Below are 19,722 nucleotides of genomic sequence, written 5' to 3' on the forward strand. Positions count from 1 at the left end.
TTTTCCGAGTGGTAAAGACCAGAAGTGATTGTGAGGAGCTCCAGAAGGATCTCTCCAGACTGGCAGAATGGGCAGCAAAATGGCAGATGCGCTTCAATGTCAGTAAGTGTAAAGTCATGCACATTGGGGCAAAAAATCAAAACTTTAGATATAGGCTGATGGGTTCTGAGCTGTCTGTGACAGATCAGGAGAGAGATCTTGGGGTGGTGGTGGACAGGTCGATGAAAGTGTCGACCCAATGTGCGGCGGCAGTGAAGAAGGCCAATTCTATGCTTGGGATCATTAGGAAGGGTATTGAGAACAAAACGGTTAGTATTATATGCCGTTGTACAAATCGATGGTAAGGCCACACCTGGAGTATTGTGTCCAGTTCTGGTCGCCGCATCTCAAAAAAGACATAGTGGAAATGGAAAAGGTGCAAAAGAGAGCGACTAAGATGATTATGGGGCTGGGGCACCTTCCTTATGAGGAAAGGCTACGGCGTTTGGGCCTCTTCAGCCTAGAAAAGAGACGCTTGAGGGGGGACATGATTGAGACATACAAAATTATGCAGGGGATGGACAGAGTGGATAGGGAGATGCTCTTTACACTCTCACATAATACCAGAACCAGGGGACATCCACTAAAATTGAGTGTTGGGCGGGTTAGGACAGACAAAAGAAAATATTTCTTTACTCAGCGTGTGGTTGGTCTGTGGAACTCCTTGCCACAGGATGTGGTGCTGGCGTCTAGCCTAGACGCCTTTAAAAGGGGATTGGACGAGTTTCTGGAGGAAAAATCCATTATGGGGTACAAGCCATGATGTGTATGTGCAACCTCCTGATTTTAGGAATGGGTTAAGTCAGAATGCCAGATGTAGGGGAGGGCACCAGGATGAGATCTCTTGTTATCTGGTGTGCTCCCTGGGGCATTTGGTGGGCCGCTGTGAGATACAGGAAGCTGGACTAGATGGGCCTATGGCCTGATCCAGTGGGGCTGTTCTTATGTTCTTATCACACGAAAAAGGAAGGAAGACCTCGCATTGATACCAGCAAGACCCGGGATCAGAGAAAAGTGGAGGAATTTGCACAAGCGCTTGAGGAATCTCTTCCAGGCCTGGCCGACGCAAATGCATCCAACAGATGGGAACATTTCAAGAATACCATTTACAACACCGCCTTGTCCATATTTGGCAAGAAGACCAACAAGGTGGCAGATTGGTTTGAAGCCCACTCTGAGGAGTTGACACCAGTCATTGAGGAAAAGAGGAGAGCTCAAGCAGCATACAAGGCCTGTCCCAGTGAGTGCAACCTGCAGGTCCTCCGAGCTGCTCGCAGCAAAGTCCAACAGACTGCCAGGAGATGTGCTAACGACTACTGGCTCCAGCTCTGTTCCCAGATACAGATAGCAGCTGACACGGGCAACATCAAGGGGCTGTATGATGGTATCAAGCAGGCCCTAGGTCTAACACAGAAGAAAATTGCCCCTCTGAAGTCTGCCACAGGTGAGGTCATCCAGGATCGGGCGCAGCAGATGGAACGCTGGGTGCAGCACTACTCTGAGCAATATTCCAGAGAAAATGTAGTCACCGAAGAAGCACTGAACAACATTGAGTGCCTGCCTGTGCTGGAGGAGCTTGACAGTGAACCAACCCTAGAAGAACTTCATGTGGCCCTGGACTCCCTTGCCTTTGGCAAGGCACCTGGAAAAGACAGCATGCCTGCTGAAGTCCTAAAGTGCTGCAAAGAGATCATCGTCTCTGAGCTGCATGAAATCCTCTGTCTTTGCTGGAGAGAAGGTGGAGTACCTCAAGACATGAGGGATGCAAATATCATCACGCTGTACAAGAACAAAGGCGACGGGTGACTGCAACAACTACCGCAGAAAACTCTTCAACCTCTCCAGACTGAGAGCAAAGTCCAGCTGAAATGTCTGTGTGACTTCCTCTTTGCCGACAATGCAGCTGTCACTACCCACTCTGCCAAAGATCTCCAGCAGCTCATGGATCGTTTTAGCAAGGCCTGCCAAGATTTTGGACTGACAATCAGCCTGAAGAAAACACAGGTCATGGTTCAGGATGTGGACTCACCTCCCTGCATTACAATCTCTGCGCATGAACTGAAGGTTGAGGAAACTGAACACTTTCCACATGCGCTGCCTCCGATGCATCCTCAGCATCACCTGGCAAGACAAAGTTCCAAACTGTTCCAGTCCTGGAATGAGCTGGAATCCCTAGCATGTATGCACTGCTGAAACAGAGACACCTGCATTGGCTTGGTCATGTTGTGAGAATGGATGATGGCCGGATTCCAAAGGATCTCCTCTATGGAGAACTCATGCAAGGAAAGCGCCCTACAGGTAGACCACAGTTGCAATACAAGGACATCTGCAAGAGGGATCTGAAGGCCTTAGGAGTGGACCTCAACAGGTGGGAAACCCTGGCCTCTGTGCGGCCCGCTTGGAGGCAGGCTGTGCAGCATGGCCTTTCCCAGTTTGAAGAGACACTTGGCCAACAGTCTGAGGCAAAGAGGCAAAGAAGAAAGGCCCATAGCCAGGGAGACAGACCAGGGACAGACTGCACTTGCTCCCGGTGTGGAAGGGATTGTCACTCCCAAATTGGCCTTTTCAGCCACACTAGACGCTGTTCCAGAACCACCATTCAGAGTGCGATACCATAGTCTTTCGAGACTGAAGGTTGCCATAGTAGTAATCAAGCTCCAATTCTCACTTCGCCTTATCTCTGGGTCAATCAGAGGGCAGAGCCTTTCAACTCTGAACAAGTTCTTTCTCGCTAAGCTTAGGCAGGCAGCTGGTTAGTTGCTATAGTTGCTTTCCTGGGACGTTTCAGCCAAAGTTAACCTTTTTTTCCCCTCCGTTCCCTTTTGCTGCTGCAACCCAATTCCCTTTTGCAAAGGCTTTGCATTTGGCAGAGGTCAAGCAACAATTCCCAGGCTACAATTCAATGTAGCATTACTTAAGAATAACACCCATGGAAAGCAGTGGGTCTACTTCTGAGTAAAAAGAATTGCAAATATATGCAGCTGCATCTCTCTGCTGTGAATTGAATTGCACACTCTCAGTTATGTGTTATGGGTTGTATGTAGAGCTTCTGGCTTAACACACCACACACCTTTAAGGTGGATTTGATTCATGGTTCTCCTGCAGTGGTTGCCAACCTTTTTCACTTGCATATCCCTTGGCAATAATAAATTGTACCCTTCATATTAGCCAAATGTTTGTAATAATACAAGCCCTCATTTCCTCTCTATGAAAACCCAGACTTCATGTATTCATCACTGTGTTTTCTCTTTTTATCTGTTTGAGTAACAGAAGACTCTACACTGTTTTGCACCAGAAGTGTGCTGAGAAATTCTGGGTGATTGATTACATATTATGCTTCAGCTTTTTTACTGTGCTGGTTTTCAATCACTGGTCCATACATGAATTGATGACCAAAAACTAGCTGTTGGTCAGGCTTTCAAAGCCAACTAGCTACCTCCCTTCCTGCCTTGCTAGTCCTTGCAAGGCATTCTGGAACATGACTTGCCTTTTTCTACCATTATTCCATTTTTTTCCAAGTACCCCTAAAGGTCCTGTTGAGTGTCCCTGGGAGTACATGAATTCCAGGTTGGGAACCACTGATTTACTGGTATGTTGTTTACAGTGCACTTACTCTGATAGTGTTTACAAAAAGGTGGTGAAGACCAGAATTTAAAAAGAATAAAAATGTATCTTATGATCTTTTACTATGTTTTTAATAAATTAGAGGCTACAGTTCTTAGGTAACAATTAGTGGTAGGTTATTTTTCAGGATCTGGCCTGGGTTAAAATCAGACAAAACTATAGTCAGACACCCCTCTAAGTTTAACCCCCGACTTATCCGAGGGTCATAGAAAATTCCATGATTGTTGGCTCAAAACCTGCCCTCGATTTATCTATGGGGTCGACTTATAGGCACGTGTCTTCAGTATACACTTTGAAGTTGCAGATGCACTCTCTGCTCCTAAAGTAGAATTCACCTTGTGTAACAGATTTCAATACCTGGTATCCAAAAGATGCCAGGACAGTATACAAAATGCTAACAAAACAAAATACAATCAAATATTAAAATGTTCATAATTGTTCAACAGCATATGATCCATTGCTGTGGCATGTTACAAACAGATTTGTTGTCCTTTTATGGCATGAGTGCCATGGGAAAGCAGTCCCTTGTAACTGGAAGAACATTCAAGCATATGGGTATCTTTATACAACCAATGCATATTTGGGTTATTTTCTTAAATTTACGAACTTCAGTGGAGTATAATATGAACTCTAGATACTGCTTTCTCTAAAACTCAGGCCAAATCTAAAAGTCAGCTTTCTCTAAAGATAAGTCAAGAATCCATCTAAGATTCTGCTTGCAACAAGATGCCATTTCATGCATGTTATGAACTTTGGAAAAGGGAATGATGTTTATTCCTGTCTCACTGTATTATGGAACTTCCCATCTGTCTGTCTGTTAGTACATTTGCAGTTTGGCTTTCCCCTTTGAGAAATGCTCTGATTATCTGCCAGGAAGGGACCTATCAGTGCATTCCTAGATCCCATTCACCCACCAGCTCACACATTAACAAACCAAAACTGGAGCCATTAAATCAAGCCCCTAGAAAGAGGATTAGGTAGTGATGTAGTCTCAAATTGATTGACTTGGACTCAAGTTGCTTCAATGACTCCAAATAACATTATTCCTCATATTATTCCCCAAATAACAGAAAATAAGCACCAGTGGTAACACCCCTGTCTGCAGCTTGGGTATGTATAGTTCAGAACAGATGCCCTTTGCCTTCACAGCAGCCGAGTCTAGGGGTCAGCATCATCAAATAAACAGCATGACTAGATCTATTTGTCCCTATTTTTAACAAAAGAAAGCTGTAAATTGTACTTCCTGCTTTCATTTCTCAATTGCCATGTGTGGAATTTTCACTGCTTAGAACATGAGCTCCGACTGCATCATTCTGCTACTTAAGGAATTGCAAACTTTAGTTTGCGTAACGAAAGTATATCATTTCCATGATATATACACTCTAATGAATGACCGACTACCATCATTTTCTCTGATGACAGACTATCTATCATAGATCTACCAAGTAATCCTTCAATTTTTAGTGCGTGTATGTGTAATGAGAATATTTTGTTGGAAAACCCTATCTGCCCATCCTTGCCTCAGATCAGGAATTCCTAGAGCATATTATGAAGCCATGTTGGTAATGTAGCTGTCTTCACCTCTTGCAGTGCATCTCCCTACCTGGACTCTCTCATATTTTGTTTGAGAAGACGACTAGAAATTGAGTTGATACAGTGGTAACAAACAGCTGTTCTTACAAAATGCCTCCTGACGCAACACTTTTCAAATCAGATTCTGCCAAGTCTGGCACTGAAAGGTTTTGCTCATACAACACAAAACCATGGCTTTGTGCACACCACAGTTTAAGCTTTCCAGACTACAACAGGCAAAACAGCTGCTTCCTAAATTCAGTCCCATTACCATAGTGCAGCAGTCTCTTGAGGTGGGGCAGTAGCCCTAACTGTGGTTTGTTCATGTTCTGTAAATTCAGGCATAATGGAAAACTAATTAGCATAAACTGTAGTTTGCAAACCTGTTTCAACCTGTGGTTTCAGATGCTGATTGGTCAACCCAAACAGCCCCAGCAGGGTTGGTCTCAGATATAATGCATAACTATTGTGTAGCTTTGTGTTATATGAACCCAGCCTAAAAGATTATTTTTACCTCCTCAGATCTATGGATCACTTACCTCCCAGGTTATGACTAACTCAGACTTCGTACCACCACCTCCACTGACAGTAGCTGGACTGACTTCAGGAACTGTAGAAGAGAAATGACTCAGTGAGCATTCCAAGATGGGAACAGCTTTAGTTTTTGTTTAGTTTTATCCGACTTTAAAGAGACTTTAGAGTGTATTTTTATATGGAATAGTTTTCAAAAGATCTTTGAACTTTAGGTCCAGTAATACATTGGCAAAGAGTTTAGACAGAAATAGTTTTTGAATTTTCATAGCACATAAAAAAAAATTTGCACAGTGAACCTCTTATTACTAGATGTCTCTCTGCATTTCTGAACACTTTAAAAATAACATTCTATCTTTGCTTAAAACAGGTTTGCCCTTTAGCTGCATAATTTTCGTTATTTCTTGCAACTAAATTGTTTTTGTTTTGTTAAATTTGTTGTTGACTAAATTAGCTTAATTTTTCTGTCACCAGGATCTCAAAGCAAATTTTTCTTTTGGAAACATAATTTAAAAATGAAACAAAATCCAAAAGGTCTCAGTGTCTTTCTGGTAACGCAAAACAAAAGTATTAATCAGGATATTGATTAAAATTACTTCGCCACAGGTTTTTACGATCTACTTTGAGAGCAAGTAATAACATAATTTTGAAAATGAGATGACCAAACAGCATATTTATGAGCCAATTACCTGTTGCAAGTACCTTTAAAAATTATTTGCTTACAACATTTCATTTATTTATGAATTATGAAGTAATTTATATTCATAAAGCTGATTGTTGCCAACTTAGGGTTGTGGCTTTCAGAAAATATGTATGTGAACAATGAGGCTAAGTGAACAACAGCCAATCCCATTAATGTTTTCTGGAAACTTTCTATATCTTCCTTTTGTTTTGCAAATAACAAAGACTTTAAGGTGACTGCAATCTTTGTCTACTTCTTTAGAATGGTTCTAAGATGATTAGTGTTTCCTGTTTTTTTTCATGTGAAGATTTTTACATCTAACAGCTGAATCCCATCCAGGATTTGACTGCCAGCCAGAGTGTATTGTGACAGCACAAATGCGGTCGCAAAATGGCTGCCAGCACTGCATGGAGAGGTCAGTTGGCAGACATTTGGGAGCCATCACTGGTTTCCACCACAGCCGCTGGAGAAGGAACGGCAGCTGTGGAAGTGTGGGGTGGGCTGAAACTGGGTGGGGAGGGGGGAAGGAATGGGGAGTGGAGAAGGAATGAGGAACGGGGAAGGACAGGGAGGAACGCCCTTTCTTCTCTTTAGACTTGCGCCAGCTATAGAGCTGGCATAGATCTGAGGAGGCCCTGTGCAGATTGGAAGGCTTACAGAGAGGTAAGGAGAAATTATTCCCCTTTCCCCTCCAAAGCCTCCCCATCTGCCACTCCCCATGGGATACAGCACATCAATTTTCAGTGTGGTTGCATCGGCGGGGATGGAGGGAGAGGCTAGGATTGGGCCCTAAATAGATATATGGTTTGCTTACAACCAATCCATTAATTTTATTTATTTACTAATTATATCCCATCTTTCCCTTGCCAAGGCAAATGCCCAAGGTGGCTTATAAAGTTCCATAAAAGACAATAAAATTTACAATATACAAAACAAAAACAATTAGGGATTGGCTGTTTACACCAGACTGTAAATCAAAAATCAGACAGTAACTATGAGAGAATAGCAGCAAAATGATACCATTTAGATGCACCAATTTAAAGGCTGTATCCCAAGTTTAGTCATGTCCTTATGAATTCCCTGTGTGGCAATACAGTGGTGCTGACTTGGCTACCATTGTATGCCCCAAAGGAGTTATGGCCTCTGGAGGTCTCCTCAGGGCAAGGGAACAAGATAAGCCCCAGCAGCTGCCATGGGTTAACTTGGACCTGTGCCAGCTCTATAGCTGGTGCAAGTTCAAGTTGATCCGTGCAGGCAATTTGGGCCTGGGAAGGGGGTAAGGATTCAGCAGGTGCTGCAGTCATTGAACCCACCCCTCCCTCCTCCCCGCCCCATCTCCCTGTTCTGCTCACACTCAACCTATTTCACCCCCTGCATGGTTTTACCTGCTCCAGTAGGTGTCCTTGGTGTGTTGGAGCATGGACTCAATCACACACCGCTTACGGTGCCGGCCAGGCCATGCACGCTGGCATAGTCGCTTTTGCAACTGCTGTAACAAACTTTATGTTGGCAGAACATGTGTTCCGCCAGCAGAATGGCTTGATAAATTTAAAGATTTGACCCTACATCTGAAACACTGCAAACAGAATGGGGTGTAGTGTCAACACCATTCGGTGTGTTGGCCTATTCCCTCTGTCAGTAGCAAGAAATGCAGAAACACCCTTTAAACCATTTCTGCCCAGTCCACAGGTGTACACATTTGTTCCCTGTTGCGTACATGCAACGTTGGGCAGAAATGGCTTAATAAAACTTGCTTTCCCCACTACATCCATTCTCCCTTATACATGCTGTTTATTTTCATTGAGTTACTCAAACTGAAAGTATTATGATAATGACAAATTATTATTCAACAGAAGTATCCAATATGGATTGAAATGTCAAACGAATTCTACTACTTACCAGCCTCTTCAGTCCTCCGTTTCTCTGATGGTCTGCTTGGCTCCCCAATTCCAATAAGGCTGGCAGCAACTACCCGGAATTCATATTCAACCCATGGGTTTAACCCCACCACTGTTGCTGTAAATGTGTTTCCATCAATGACATCAGGCACTGGGGAGAAAAGAATTATAAGTCAGAAGAATAAGAGTATATCCAAGTAGTTCCTTGGGCAGGCTGGATTCAATACAGGATAAGGAAATGATTCTTCCCTTACCTCGAGACCTCCAGCCTGCCCACTTTCAGTGCTGGATATAGCATAGGCCATGTGGCCCCACTGCGCCAGCACTGAATAGGATTGGTCTGTTAGTTTAAAAAAAAAAAACTTCTCAAAATCGCAGCTGGTGAAGCGAGCGTTGCCTAGCTTGTTACTAGTCAGGTGACCATGTATGGAAATACTTGTGATTAAGGTTGTGCCCGTTTATTTGGCTAGAAAATAGCCAGAAGTAATGTTACTAGCATGCCTCTAGCATGCTTCTAGTGCGATTCGTTTAAAAACGGAACAAAAATGGTGCTGAACGTACTTCAGGGTGTTTTCGTGATGTTTAATCACTGCCTTATAGTTATTATAGTTACCTTAAAGTTATTAACTTCTGTATAATGCTTTTAACATTTCGAGAAGGGATAGCTCCTTTTGTCCAAGTTCAAAAACCCCTCCTCTACCGCCTCTCCTATTTGGCTAGAAGATGATGGTTGTGCCCAGCTGTTTCCTTGGAACAGAGCAATTGATAACATTATTCATGGAGGCAGCCATGTTTTGTACCCTCGAGCTCGACGGGAAGATTGCTAGCGTGGCGAGTGTGCTAGATCGTGAAAAACGAATGCAACGCTAGTGTGCTCGAAGGAGAAAAGAAAAGCACACAGCTCTCTACTTTTCTAGCACTGGAAGCTGGAAACCCAACACAGCCTTAATGACTCAGGCACTAGAAACCCTGACAAATGCAGTCTGCCAAGGTGCCTGACAAACACCTTTAATAGCAAGCTGAAAGCAACGTGCATTACCGTGTGGGAATGACTGCACCTTCACTCTATTAACTTCAGATCCTATACTCTCTTTGAGGAGTTTCATGTCCACGTGAACATCTCTTGACTAAAATATGCAACTTGTCCCTCAAAACGGCCACAGTGCCAGAGGATTGGAGGATAGCAAATGTCACACCGATCTTTAAAAAGGGAAAGAGGGGGGACCCGGGAAACTATAGGCCAGTCATCCTAACATCTATACCGGGTAAGATGGTGGAATGCCTCATCAAAGATAGAATCTCAAAACACATAGACGAACAAGCCTTGCTGAAGGAGAATCAGCATGGCTTCGGTAAGGGCAAGTCTTGCCTCACGAACCTTATAGAATTCTTTGAAAAGGTCAACAGGCATGTGGATGCGGGAGAACCCGTGGACATTATATGTCTGGACTTTCAGAAGGAATTCGACATGGTCCCTCACCAAAGGCTACTGAAAAAACTCCACAATCAGGGACTGAGACCTGGTTGAAGACCAGGAAACAGAGAGTGGGTGTCAATGGGCAATTTTCACAATGGAGAGAGGTGAAAAGCGGTGTGACCCAAGGATCTGTCCTGGGACTGGTGCTCTTTACCTGTATTAACTGCTTGCCATCCCACTGAAAATGGAGTCCGTGCTTGAACAACATATGTTGTTATGGGACTGTGATTATCTGCTCCTGGGCGCCAAGATACCTGAGCTGTGGTGTCTGTGATTTCATCAATGGTTACAGCTTCAGGCGGCCCTGGTGGACCTGTTATAAAATGAACACATACACACAATAAAACATGTTTCAACTCCCATTAGTGAGACACAGCCAGACATAATGTTAATATAGAAATATCTCTCATTTATGATGTGATTGTGAGAAAGACATTACCTTTCATTCAAGTTTAGCTTAAGATATAACAGCTTTTAGCAAACAGAGAGTTCAAATAAAATGAGTTAAAGGTTGAAATCAGTGGTTGACTTTGGAGGATATATTCTGGATTTGAATCCCTTATCATTCCCTTCACCAAGATTTTATTTCAGACTGATTTTTTCTTTTCTTTTCTGGGTTTAACCAGGCACAGATTATCACACATTTTCTAGGGTGGCCGTTTCTATTTTAAGGGGATGAAAGACATTTGCTCTGTTCTGCACATGGAACTGGCTATTGGAAACACACTTTTATCTCCTCCGGATTGTGAGCTGCTTCTGACTGCTTGCAATTTTTTTTAAAGCCCTTAGGAAACTTGACAGAAAATTACTTAACATGCACACTTTGTACTGCTGAAATGATATGCGTGTCCGTTGTGTGAATTCCAGTCTTGCATTTTTATAATAGCAGTGGAAAATCTTTCTCCAAATTAATAGTACAGTAGATCCCTGTGAATTAACCGTAATTTGGCAGCAAGTTAAAAGCTACAATTAATGCCAAAGGAGGTTTTCTGTGGCTACCATAAAAATTAGAAGTAATTTCTCCCTGTGACTAATTCTTCTCGGTGGCAGCTACAATCCAAGTTCAGGGTCATTGTTCCCATCAATATATAAATGTGGCACAGCCATATAGAATGTAGCAGACACACTTGAAATTTGTGATCTGTAGCAAACACCAGGAGGACATGGGTGAATCCGTCACTGATCACTTGGGGTGCTTCTATTGTTGGTATACAGAAGGCATATCAGGCATACCAGTTTTGTTTTCTGAGAAGGATAAAAAAAAATTCTCTTAGATTATAATTGACACTTTGTTTCCTGATAACCTTAGCACAACCATCTGGGCTGCCCTTGAAGAAGGTTAGTAAGCTGAAGCTAAGGCAAACATAGCAGCCCACTTTCTCATAGGATGAGCTTATTATGATACATTATGCTAGCATCTACACAGGTTCCTAAGGTTTAAGGTTGTTGTGTTCCAAAGGAAAGTTCATACTGACTGGTCATTTATAGTAATTTCTATGGTCAACTAATAGCAGACCCTTGACAATATCCTCAGTTCATTTGAACAGTTAAGGACACAGAAAGGGTAGCCCCTAGTTTTGGAATACCCTCCATCCCGAAATTTGCCAAAGCACAATACTGAGTATCTTTCTGAATTGATGTAAGGCATCTTTATTTCAACATTTACTGATTACAGATCAGTGTGGGAAGCAGTATAATGTTTATTTAATGTACAGTGGCATGGATCCAAAGATGTTCAAGAGCAGGGGTGTCCAAAGTTTTTGACAGTGTCGTCTCTCTGACACTTTGTTGGGGGCCGGGGAAAAAAAAGAATTAATTTACATTTAAAATCTGAATAAATTTACATAAGTTTACATAAATGAATATATTAAAGATGAACATATGAATGAATGAAGGTCTTGCAATAGCTCAAGGCCTATAAAAAGGCCTTGCACAAAGCAGGGCCAGCCTTTCCTTTGCTGCCACTGCTGCATCACAGATATGAAACAGCAAGCAGTGGAGGAAGCCCTCATCCCACAGCTCACACAAGAGGTCAAACTGTTGCCCTCACGCTGAGAGCAGTTGCGTCGGGCCAGTGTGGGCTCCAACAAATCTCTGGAGGGTCAGAGGCTCATTGGAGACTGGGGGCTCCCTGAGGGCCACATTGAGAGGCCTTGAGGGCCGCAAGTGGCCCCAGGGCCAGAGTTTGGGCACCCCTGTTCTAGAGCAAGTGCTAGGTACTTTCAGCTGAGCAAAAGCTAGGTTTACATTTCCACAAACTTGCTCTTCCCACAGTGGCCTTCTGAACCACAGTCCATATTTTAACAGCCCATATTTAAACATCAGCAGTGGCTTGGGGAAAGGAGGTGGAGGAGGATGCAGCAAGACAATGGGGTGGGAAACTATTCCACAAGCAGAAGTTGGTTTTCCAAACCATTTAATTTTTAATATTTCGCTGCTATTTTAAAAATCATTATTAAATGTTGAAAACACTCCGACATTCACAGCATTCAGAGGTTTCAAGGATAGATAAAATATGATAAAAATTCAGGACAGGAATTCACACAACAGACAGTCATATAGTTTAGTAAATAAGAAAAAGTTTGTTCCAGCTATTTCAGAACAAGTATAGAATTATCCAATTTAGTTTCAGTGGGAGTTCAATGAGACTCTGCTGAAATAAAGAGATTGAAATGATAGTCTTAGTAAGCTGTTAGTAAGCCATTAGTTTAAGGTGCCTCATCTATCCCTAGAATAGCTCTGTCTACTCACCATTAGGTAGCAGTAATGTTTTAAAGTATATGTGCTGGCGAATGCTAAAATCTTACACCATCCTGACTTTGAAATGGCTGCTTTAAGAAGACTGACCAGCTGTGAAACTGAAGAATTTAAGTATTTTTGCTGGAGGGAAATGGATCACACAGTACAAATCTTATTCAGCACTGAGCCTATAATGAGCTGAGGAGTAAGGTTAAATTGAAGATGTTACATTCCAATTTATGCTGTAAAAAGTATTTAATTGAGCCTGAGGTTGCTAAAGCAGGCTTGCCTTGTTTTATGGAATAATTTGAAGACAAAAGCTAGACAGAAGTAAATAAAGGTGACTAAGGGCGCAATCCTAATCCCTTATGTCAGTGCTTTCTAGCACTGACATAAGGGCAATGAAGCTCCGAGGTCAAGGAACAAACATTCCCTTACTTTGAGGAGGCCTCCGTGAGTGACACCCAATTGCAGGATGCAGCACATGTCCCATTGGCACCGCTATGCCAGTGCTGGAAAGCACTGACATAAGGGGTTAGGACTGCACTCTAAATTGATAACCATATAACCATTTCTCTCCAAAAAACACTTAATTGCAATGAAGCATTGTTGACTTCTAGGGATGTCAGTGATCAACTCAGACTTCAGTGAGCCAATCTGGATTTAGTCCAATGCCTATAAGCTTGGGTCCAATTTGAATCAGACATTATTGCTTTCCTACGCTCACAGAAGGTTCTATTTCCTTTCTTACTTTCCTTTTCTGTGAGTTTGATTCCTAAGGACAAGTGTTTAAAGTGGACAGATAGAAAAGCAAAGAAGATATTCAATGACTTCTAGGGAGTTAGCCCGAAAGATGCTTTCATCTTGCCAGGACTTGAATGACTTATGGACCATCTTCAAGCACTCATTGCTACTCCATTGGTATTTTGGAATTTGACATGGACTTTTGGGCACAGATGACCAAGTGGCAGCTCATGACTATATTCAGCCCAAAGCAATTTTATTTGGTTTTAGGTGACCCTATCAAATACAGGTGTGCACCGCTTACCAACGAGGATCAGTTCTGGAAACCCCATCATTGGGTGTTTCGGTTGTTGCCTGGACAATCCCTAATGGCTGCCAGGTCATGCCCCAGAATGCCTTGTGGCAGCCCTTTTACACCCAAGAATGCCTTGTGGAGCTGGAAATCAGGAAGGAACAGTTAGCTGACTCCCTTCCTGAGAAAGCGCAAAGGAAAAGCAGGCAAAAAACAAATGAATGGTTGAGCCAGTAAGGAAGGACTTGTGGAAAGTAGCCCAGTGAGCTTGGTGGTACCACTGTCGTATGTGGTCAGTTGTTCACTGTAACATGGCTTTGCAGTACATACCTGTGCTGCAAATAAGCCCACTAATATGAAAAAAGAACAAATCAAAGGCCCCTTTAAGTTTGGGAATAGTCAATGTGGTCATTTTGCTTTGAGATACATGCAGTGTTAAAAAGTCACTCTCTGGAATTTCAATAAGAGGTTCATCAGCAATTTCTTTAGAACAGGTTTTAGAGTCTGATGTAGCAAAAAGTCACTCAGTCCCATGGCAGCTTAACACCTAAAGAAACTGTTTGAGGGGCAGCTTTTGTAAGCAACACTCCCCACTTCATCAGGTTTAAAAATCAATTAGATTTTGTGGTGCCACAAGTCATATGTCTTTATCAGCAGTAGGTTTATTGCAGCCCAGTGAGACAGCACATGGAAGGTAGTTCACCTACAAATTATGCACTCATGGTTCTGGAGAAAAACGCTCAGTTACACTGATCAATGAGTTTCGCTGCTCAAGTCACGCTCTAACAGATAGTGTTTGACTGAGCAGACATGTATGTTTCCATCACCAGCTGTCACCAACAGATGAGGAAAAAGCTTCAATGCTGCTATCTCCTTTCCAGTAGGTGGTGCAGTGTGTTAGGAAAATGTCTTTTGGAGAAGGGGAAAAAAAGGAATTCAAAATGCAGGAATAAAGTCATTAACCATATTTGCTTGCTCCTTCCAATATATTTTCTTCTAACAGACTCCTAGTAGAATTTGAGATTATGCACCCTGCAAAATGATGCATGCACTTTCAGTTAAGAACTTCAAGTATTACGGATTTTAAATATTTAGCAGCCTAATTTATTGGTATTTAAACTGCTCATTGGGCCTCCTCCTCATTAAATGGAGTGTAAGTGCAGCAACAATATATCTTACTCCCATGAGGGCACAGCTGATAAACCATTGCTGTCTTCACAAATGGACAATGATCAGGTTCCCTGCTCTCATTCCCTTCCTCTTTAGCTGAGTGCTACTCTAGCTGACTTCTCTTGCACTCTTATGACCCAAAGCACAATGCATTAAAACAGAGAACAAAGGCTGATCTTGACAATTTCATCTGTGTATGAAAGTAGACTGGAAATAAAAACTGGCAAAACTATCTTTGCCCAGAGGGGAACATCGGTCATCACAATCTTACAACCCAATCCTAGCCTGCACTGAAACAGGCAGGATGGCTGGCCCGTGCTGTATCCAGCGCAGGGCTGGCGTTGGACCTGGTGCAACTAGGAGTAAGGGGACCTATGTCCCCTTACCCTGAGTAATGCCCCAGCCACCTCAATGGGGCTTCTTGGATCTGTGCCAGCTAAATCACTGGTACAGATCTGAGCACCCTGGTGTAAGGCCAGGCAGTTTGGGAGGGCGGTTAGGATCCAGCCTAAGTGCTAGAGACCAGTCTGACATCCCTCTAGGACCCACTACACCCACCAGCCCATCCTCCCCCTGCCCCCAGAATGCCCCTGCAACCCCACCATCGAACTTACATCTGCTGGGGTTGGATCCGAGGCAGGATGGCCAGCACACGTCTTTGCGCCACTCCCATGATGGAGCAAACGTGCTTTACTACATGTTCATGACACCCAGAAGCAATTGTCTTTATATAGGCCCTTACCCCATAGGACCCCCAGGCAATCTCCTCCCACAGAGTTCCCAAGCAGCACCTACGCAATGTGTATTCATTAAAAACGTGCCATCAAGGTATGTGTGATGGGGACGGGACTGCAGTAACAAGTCATGCAGGTCCCTTGCTCCCGAATGTTCATTCAATGAATGAGTGAACAGGGTTCTGGACTAGCTTAGTTTCAGAGACTGAACTACATCAGGCATCTCAGAAAGGTCTTCTTGATCCCTATTTGCAGATTATTTCACATGGGAACACTGAAAACGATACCAGGAAAAAATTCTTAACTGTAAGAGCAATTCAACACTGAAACTGATTATTGAGGAAAGTGACTTGAAGATGCTGTAGAGAAGACTTTCCTGCTTCTGCCAGGAGGCTGTACTAGATGGCCTTGAATGACCTTTCTATGATTCTATAACAAATATTTCTATATCTGTTTCAGACAGATGATAGGCATGAAAGTTATGTTCAACTATGCGACAAAATAAGTTATTCCACTTTAGCTGTCATGGCTTTTGCCAAGGTATACTGGGAATTACCAACTGGTGAATTCTTTGTTAGAGATTCCTAATGCACCTCACACATTATGGCATGCCCCTTGGGACATTCCCAGGACTCCTATGGGGAAAGGATTTCAATAAAGTCTGCAGGGTAGATACGCCCTACCTCAAATTTATAGCATCTACCATGAATTTGCAACAAAACACACTGTACAGAAAACACTATATTTTGAAAGTTGTCATTCTTTTTAGGGAACAAACTTCTTCGCTCTGTTCCAAGTAAAAATTGCCATAGCTTTTTCTGAAAGGTGTTACATTTGAGTAACAGAAATGTGTCTCCAGTTCTGTATTCCCATTGAAATAGGGAAAATGATACATTGCTTCCAACTGAATTTACAACTTTCAGAGTCCATCTATCTGAATACTGATTAGACTTGCCTCTGTTAGTAATCCAACTGGACCTGAGTTTGGCTTTTTGCATGATCCATGTTCAGAAGTCAGATGCTTGCCCTCAGGCAATGAATGGTGTAGGTGATGCTGCCAATATCTGACACAAAGGTCACTGGCTTGGAGGAACACATTATTTTCTTTGAGACATAATTTGCACTTTATAATAGCAGCTCATTTACCAGCAATGATTACACTGGGAAAAGCAACAGAGCTTTCCTCTGTACTTCTCAAAAGTGATCACTGATGAAGGGCAGTGTGTGCATGCATGTGATTATATGCAAGAAGGTAAGGAGTCTGCAAGAAAATCGTTGCTCCCTGACCCACAGCCTTTACTGAACTCACAAGAGGAAACTCTGCTCTCCAGAAACAGCCTACATGCAACATTACAAGGAGATTACACAAGTGCATTAAAGTTGCATCCTTCAATGACAGCAAACAACTGAGGCCAAACAAAAATACAGATGGTAAAATATTTTGCAAACAATATTACAAAGCCTCCATATTCAAAGGCAGTAAGAATCTGAATGCCAGATCCCAGACAGCAATAGTGGAGGAGAGCTAGTGTATTCATACACTGCTTGTGAGTTCCCTGGAGGCATCCAGTTGGCCACAGTGGGAAACAGGATGCTGGACAAAATGGACCTTTAGTCTAATTCTGAAGATTTCTTCTTGTGTTCTTAACCTGTGTGCAGGCAAGCTTCCGGAGTTCCAGTGAAGCAGCTTTGTCATCCAAATCTGCTATTAGATCCTTCAAAATTCAGCACATTAACACTGGCAGCAGTATTTCAATTGCTTACATAACTAACAGCACAATCCTATAAGGCTGTGGTTCCTGGTTCTATACAACTGTGTCCGTGACCCCCCAGTGGGTCACAGCCCAATTTCTGGTCAGTTGCGAAACTGACAAGGTAGATTAGGGTTAAACCAGCATCAAGGGTTAAATAACCTGCTACTTTGGGGGGGGGGGAAGCATTGCTACCCAAATCACCATTATAACCGCAGAGGCTTGAACAACTTTTTGAACCTTTTTCGGTGAATCTTTTTTTAGGTGGGTCCTGATGCTTAAATGTTTGGGAACCACTGCTATACAGCTTTGCAGTACAATTCAGCCACAATGCAGCCCTGAAATTCCCTTACCTTGAGGAGGCCTCTGTGACTGCCCCCCCCAACACAAATTGCAGTGCACACCCTGCTGACACTGTTGTATCACTGCTGGAAAGTTAGGTAGGACGAGGCCCTAAGGCTGCTATCCTATACACACTTATCTGGAATTACCGTATTTTTCGCTTTATAAGACGCACTTTTTCCGCCCCAAAAAGTGGGGGGAAAAGTGTGTGCGTCTTATGGAGCAAATACTGCAAAAAAAAAAAAAAAACTCTGCCCCGGCCCTGGCCCCACCCCCTCACTCTGCTCGGCTTGCCCGGGCAGAGGCTGAGCTGGCTGGGGGGCTCCTGCATTCCCTCAGCGCCCGCGCGGACTGTGGCAGCACTGGAGGGAGCCCAAGCCCGCGTGTCTACTCAGAAGTAAGTCTCAGAGTCACTGGGGCTCACTCCCAGGAAAGCGTGGGTGGGGTGGCAGTCTCGATGCCCAATCCTGTGCATGCCTACTCTGAAGTAAGTCCCATTAGAGTCAGGGGGGCTTACTCCCAGGAAAGCCTCTCCCCCCCCAAGCCTGGAGCATCACATCCTCTCTCCCCCCAAGCCTGGAGCATCACAGCTTCTCTCTCCCCCCCCAAAGTCTGGAGCATCACAGCCTCTCTCTCTCCCCCCAAGCCTTGAGCATCCCAGCTTCTCTCTTCCCCCCCCCCAAGCCTGGAGCATCACAGACTCTTGCTTCCCCCCCAAGCCTAGAGCATCACAGACTCTTCCCCCCCCAAGCCTGGTACATCACAGCTTCTCTCTTCCCCCCCCAAGCCTGGAGCATCACAGACTCTTGCTTCCCCCCCAAGCCTAGAGCATCACAGACTCTTTCCCCCCCCAAGCCTGGAGCATCACAGCCTCTCTTTCCCCCTACCCCAAGCCTGGAGCATCACAACTTCTCTGCAACACAAACACTTTCCCCCCTCTCTCACACACACAGGCTGCCCCCTTCTCTTACACACACAGATGCTCTGCCCCCCCTACACACACTCACACAGCAGGGGAGGGGCGCGTTCACTCACCTCATCCAGCATCTGAATGTAAGCCCCCCCCCATCACAAAGGAAAAACTGTCTCCTTGGTCAGAATGCCAGTGTTTGCTTATTGCACAAGCCCCAGGTAAATCACCATAAATCCAGAGGTTTGTTGTGTCTTGAGAATTCAAGTTGTGGTTGGACTTTCCACTTGTTCATTTGTATTGGAATCACAGAAGAACTGGCGAGGAGGTAGATGTGGTGTCAGCAGTGGCCCCTTTAAGGGTAAGGCCTGGGCATCCAGCAGAGTGTGCTGCCCAGCTGCAGCCACTGGAAGGCAATAGGGCCCTCAGGGATATAAGGAGTACCTGAGACAGAAAGGGTTTGTGGGTTTTGAAGGAGTGCAGGTTGGAGAGGAGACTGACTGGGTTTAATGAATTTGGAATCTGACTGTGGATTGTGACTGGACTTGGATATCCTGACGGATTTGACTAACCTACCTGGAACCTGACCTTGGACTGTAATTTGGCTTATTGGCTCTGGACTCTGATTTGGCAACTCTGATTGCTGGGACTGATTTACTTGGCATCTGTGGACTGGAACTGGACTCACTTTTGCTTGCTGCACTGGTGAGTTGCACAAGGGGGACTGATCAGCCTTAAGCGGGCACGAGGCCCAGTGGATTGGAATTTAGCAGAACATCATTGTAGCAGAAAGATAATGTGATCCCCTATTTGTGTGCACCTGCTTTTGTGAGCTTCATAAATTCTGACTCTAGCGATGATGAGTTCTTGGGGTTTCCAGAAAACTAGAGTACTCAAACCTTTAAGTCTTTTCATTTGTTAATGACAGTGATAATGGTTCTTAACTGCTGTTCACTTTACATGGTTCAAATGTTATTCTGTTATAGTTTATTAAATATTTTATTACACTATTTGGTTCAGAATATTTTTTTTCCTGTTTTCCTCCTCTAAAAACTAGGTGTGACTTATGGTCAGGTGCGTCTTATGGAGCAAAAAATACGGTAGGTCCCATTGAACTCAATGCGATTTACTTCTGACATGCAAGATTGTGCTAAAAGTAGTTATTCATGCACATTGTTACAATTTTAGGTTTACTGGTCTTTTTTCAGCATTCCCAT

General features: G+C 43.7%; 1 protein-coding gene and 1 long non-coding RNA gene across 3 annotated transcripts in view; one reads left to right on the top strand and one right to left on the bottom strand.

Annotated features, from left to right (window-relative positions):
- The window catches only part of LOC136639238 (uncharacterized), a 33,199-nt gene extending 26,521 nt beyond the window's left edge, over positions 1-6,678 (top strand). The window contains exon 5 of the long non-coding RNA XR_010793657.1: positions 5,758-6,678. This is a non-coding gene — a long non-coding RNA (uncharacterized lncRNA). The remainder of the gene's footprint in view (positions 1-5,757) is intronic.
- Positions 1-19,722, bottom strand: part of LOC136639237 (contactin-4-like) — a 230,189-nt gene that overhangs the window by 13,382 nt on the left and 197,085 nt on the right. For both annotated transcript variants that reach the window (XM_066613253.1, XM_066613254.1), the window contains 3 exons: positions 9,978-10,136; positions 8,348-8,497; positions 5,775-5,845 (listed from right to left, as the gene is read on the bottom strand). In XM_066613253.1, the coding sequence (XP_066469350.1) occupies positions 5,775-5,845; positions 8,348-8,497; positions 9,978-10,136 (380 nt within the window). The remainder of the gene's footprint in view (positions 1-5,774; positions 5,846-8,347; positions 8,498-9,977; positions 10,137-19,722) is intronic.

Source organism: Tiliqua scincoides, chromosome 2 (genome assembly GCF_035046505.1).
Source record: "Tiliqua scincoides isolate rTilSci1 chromosome 2, rTilSci1.hap2, whole genome shotgun sequence".
Classification (NCBI taxonomy): domain Eukaryota; kingdom Metazoa; phylum Chordata; class Lepidosauria; order Squamata; family Scincidae; genus Tiliqua; species Tiliqua scincoides.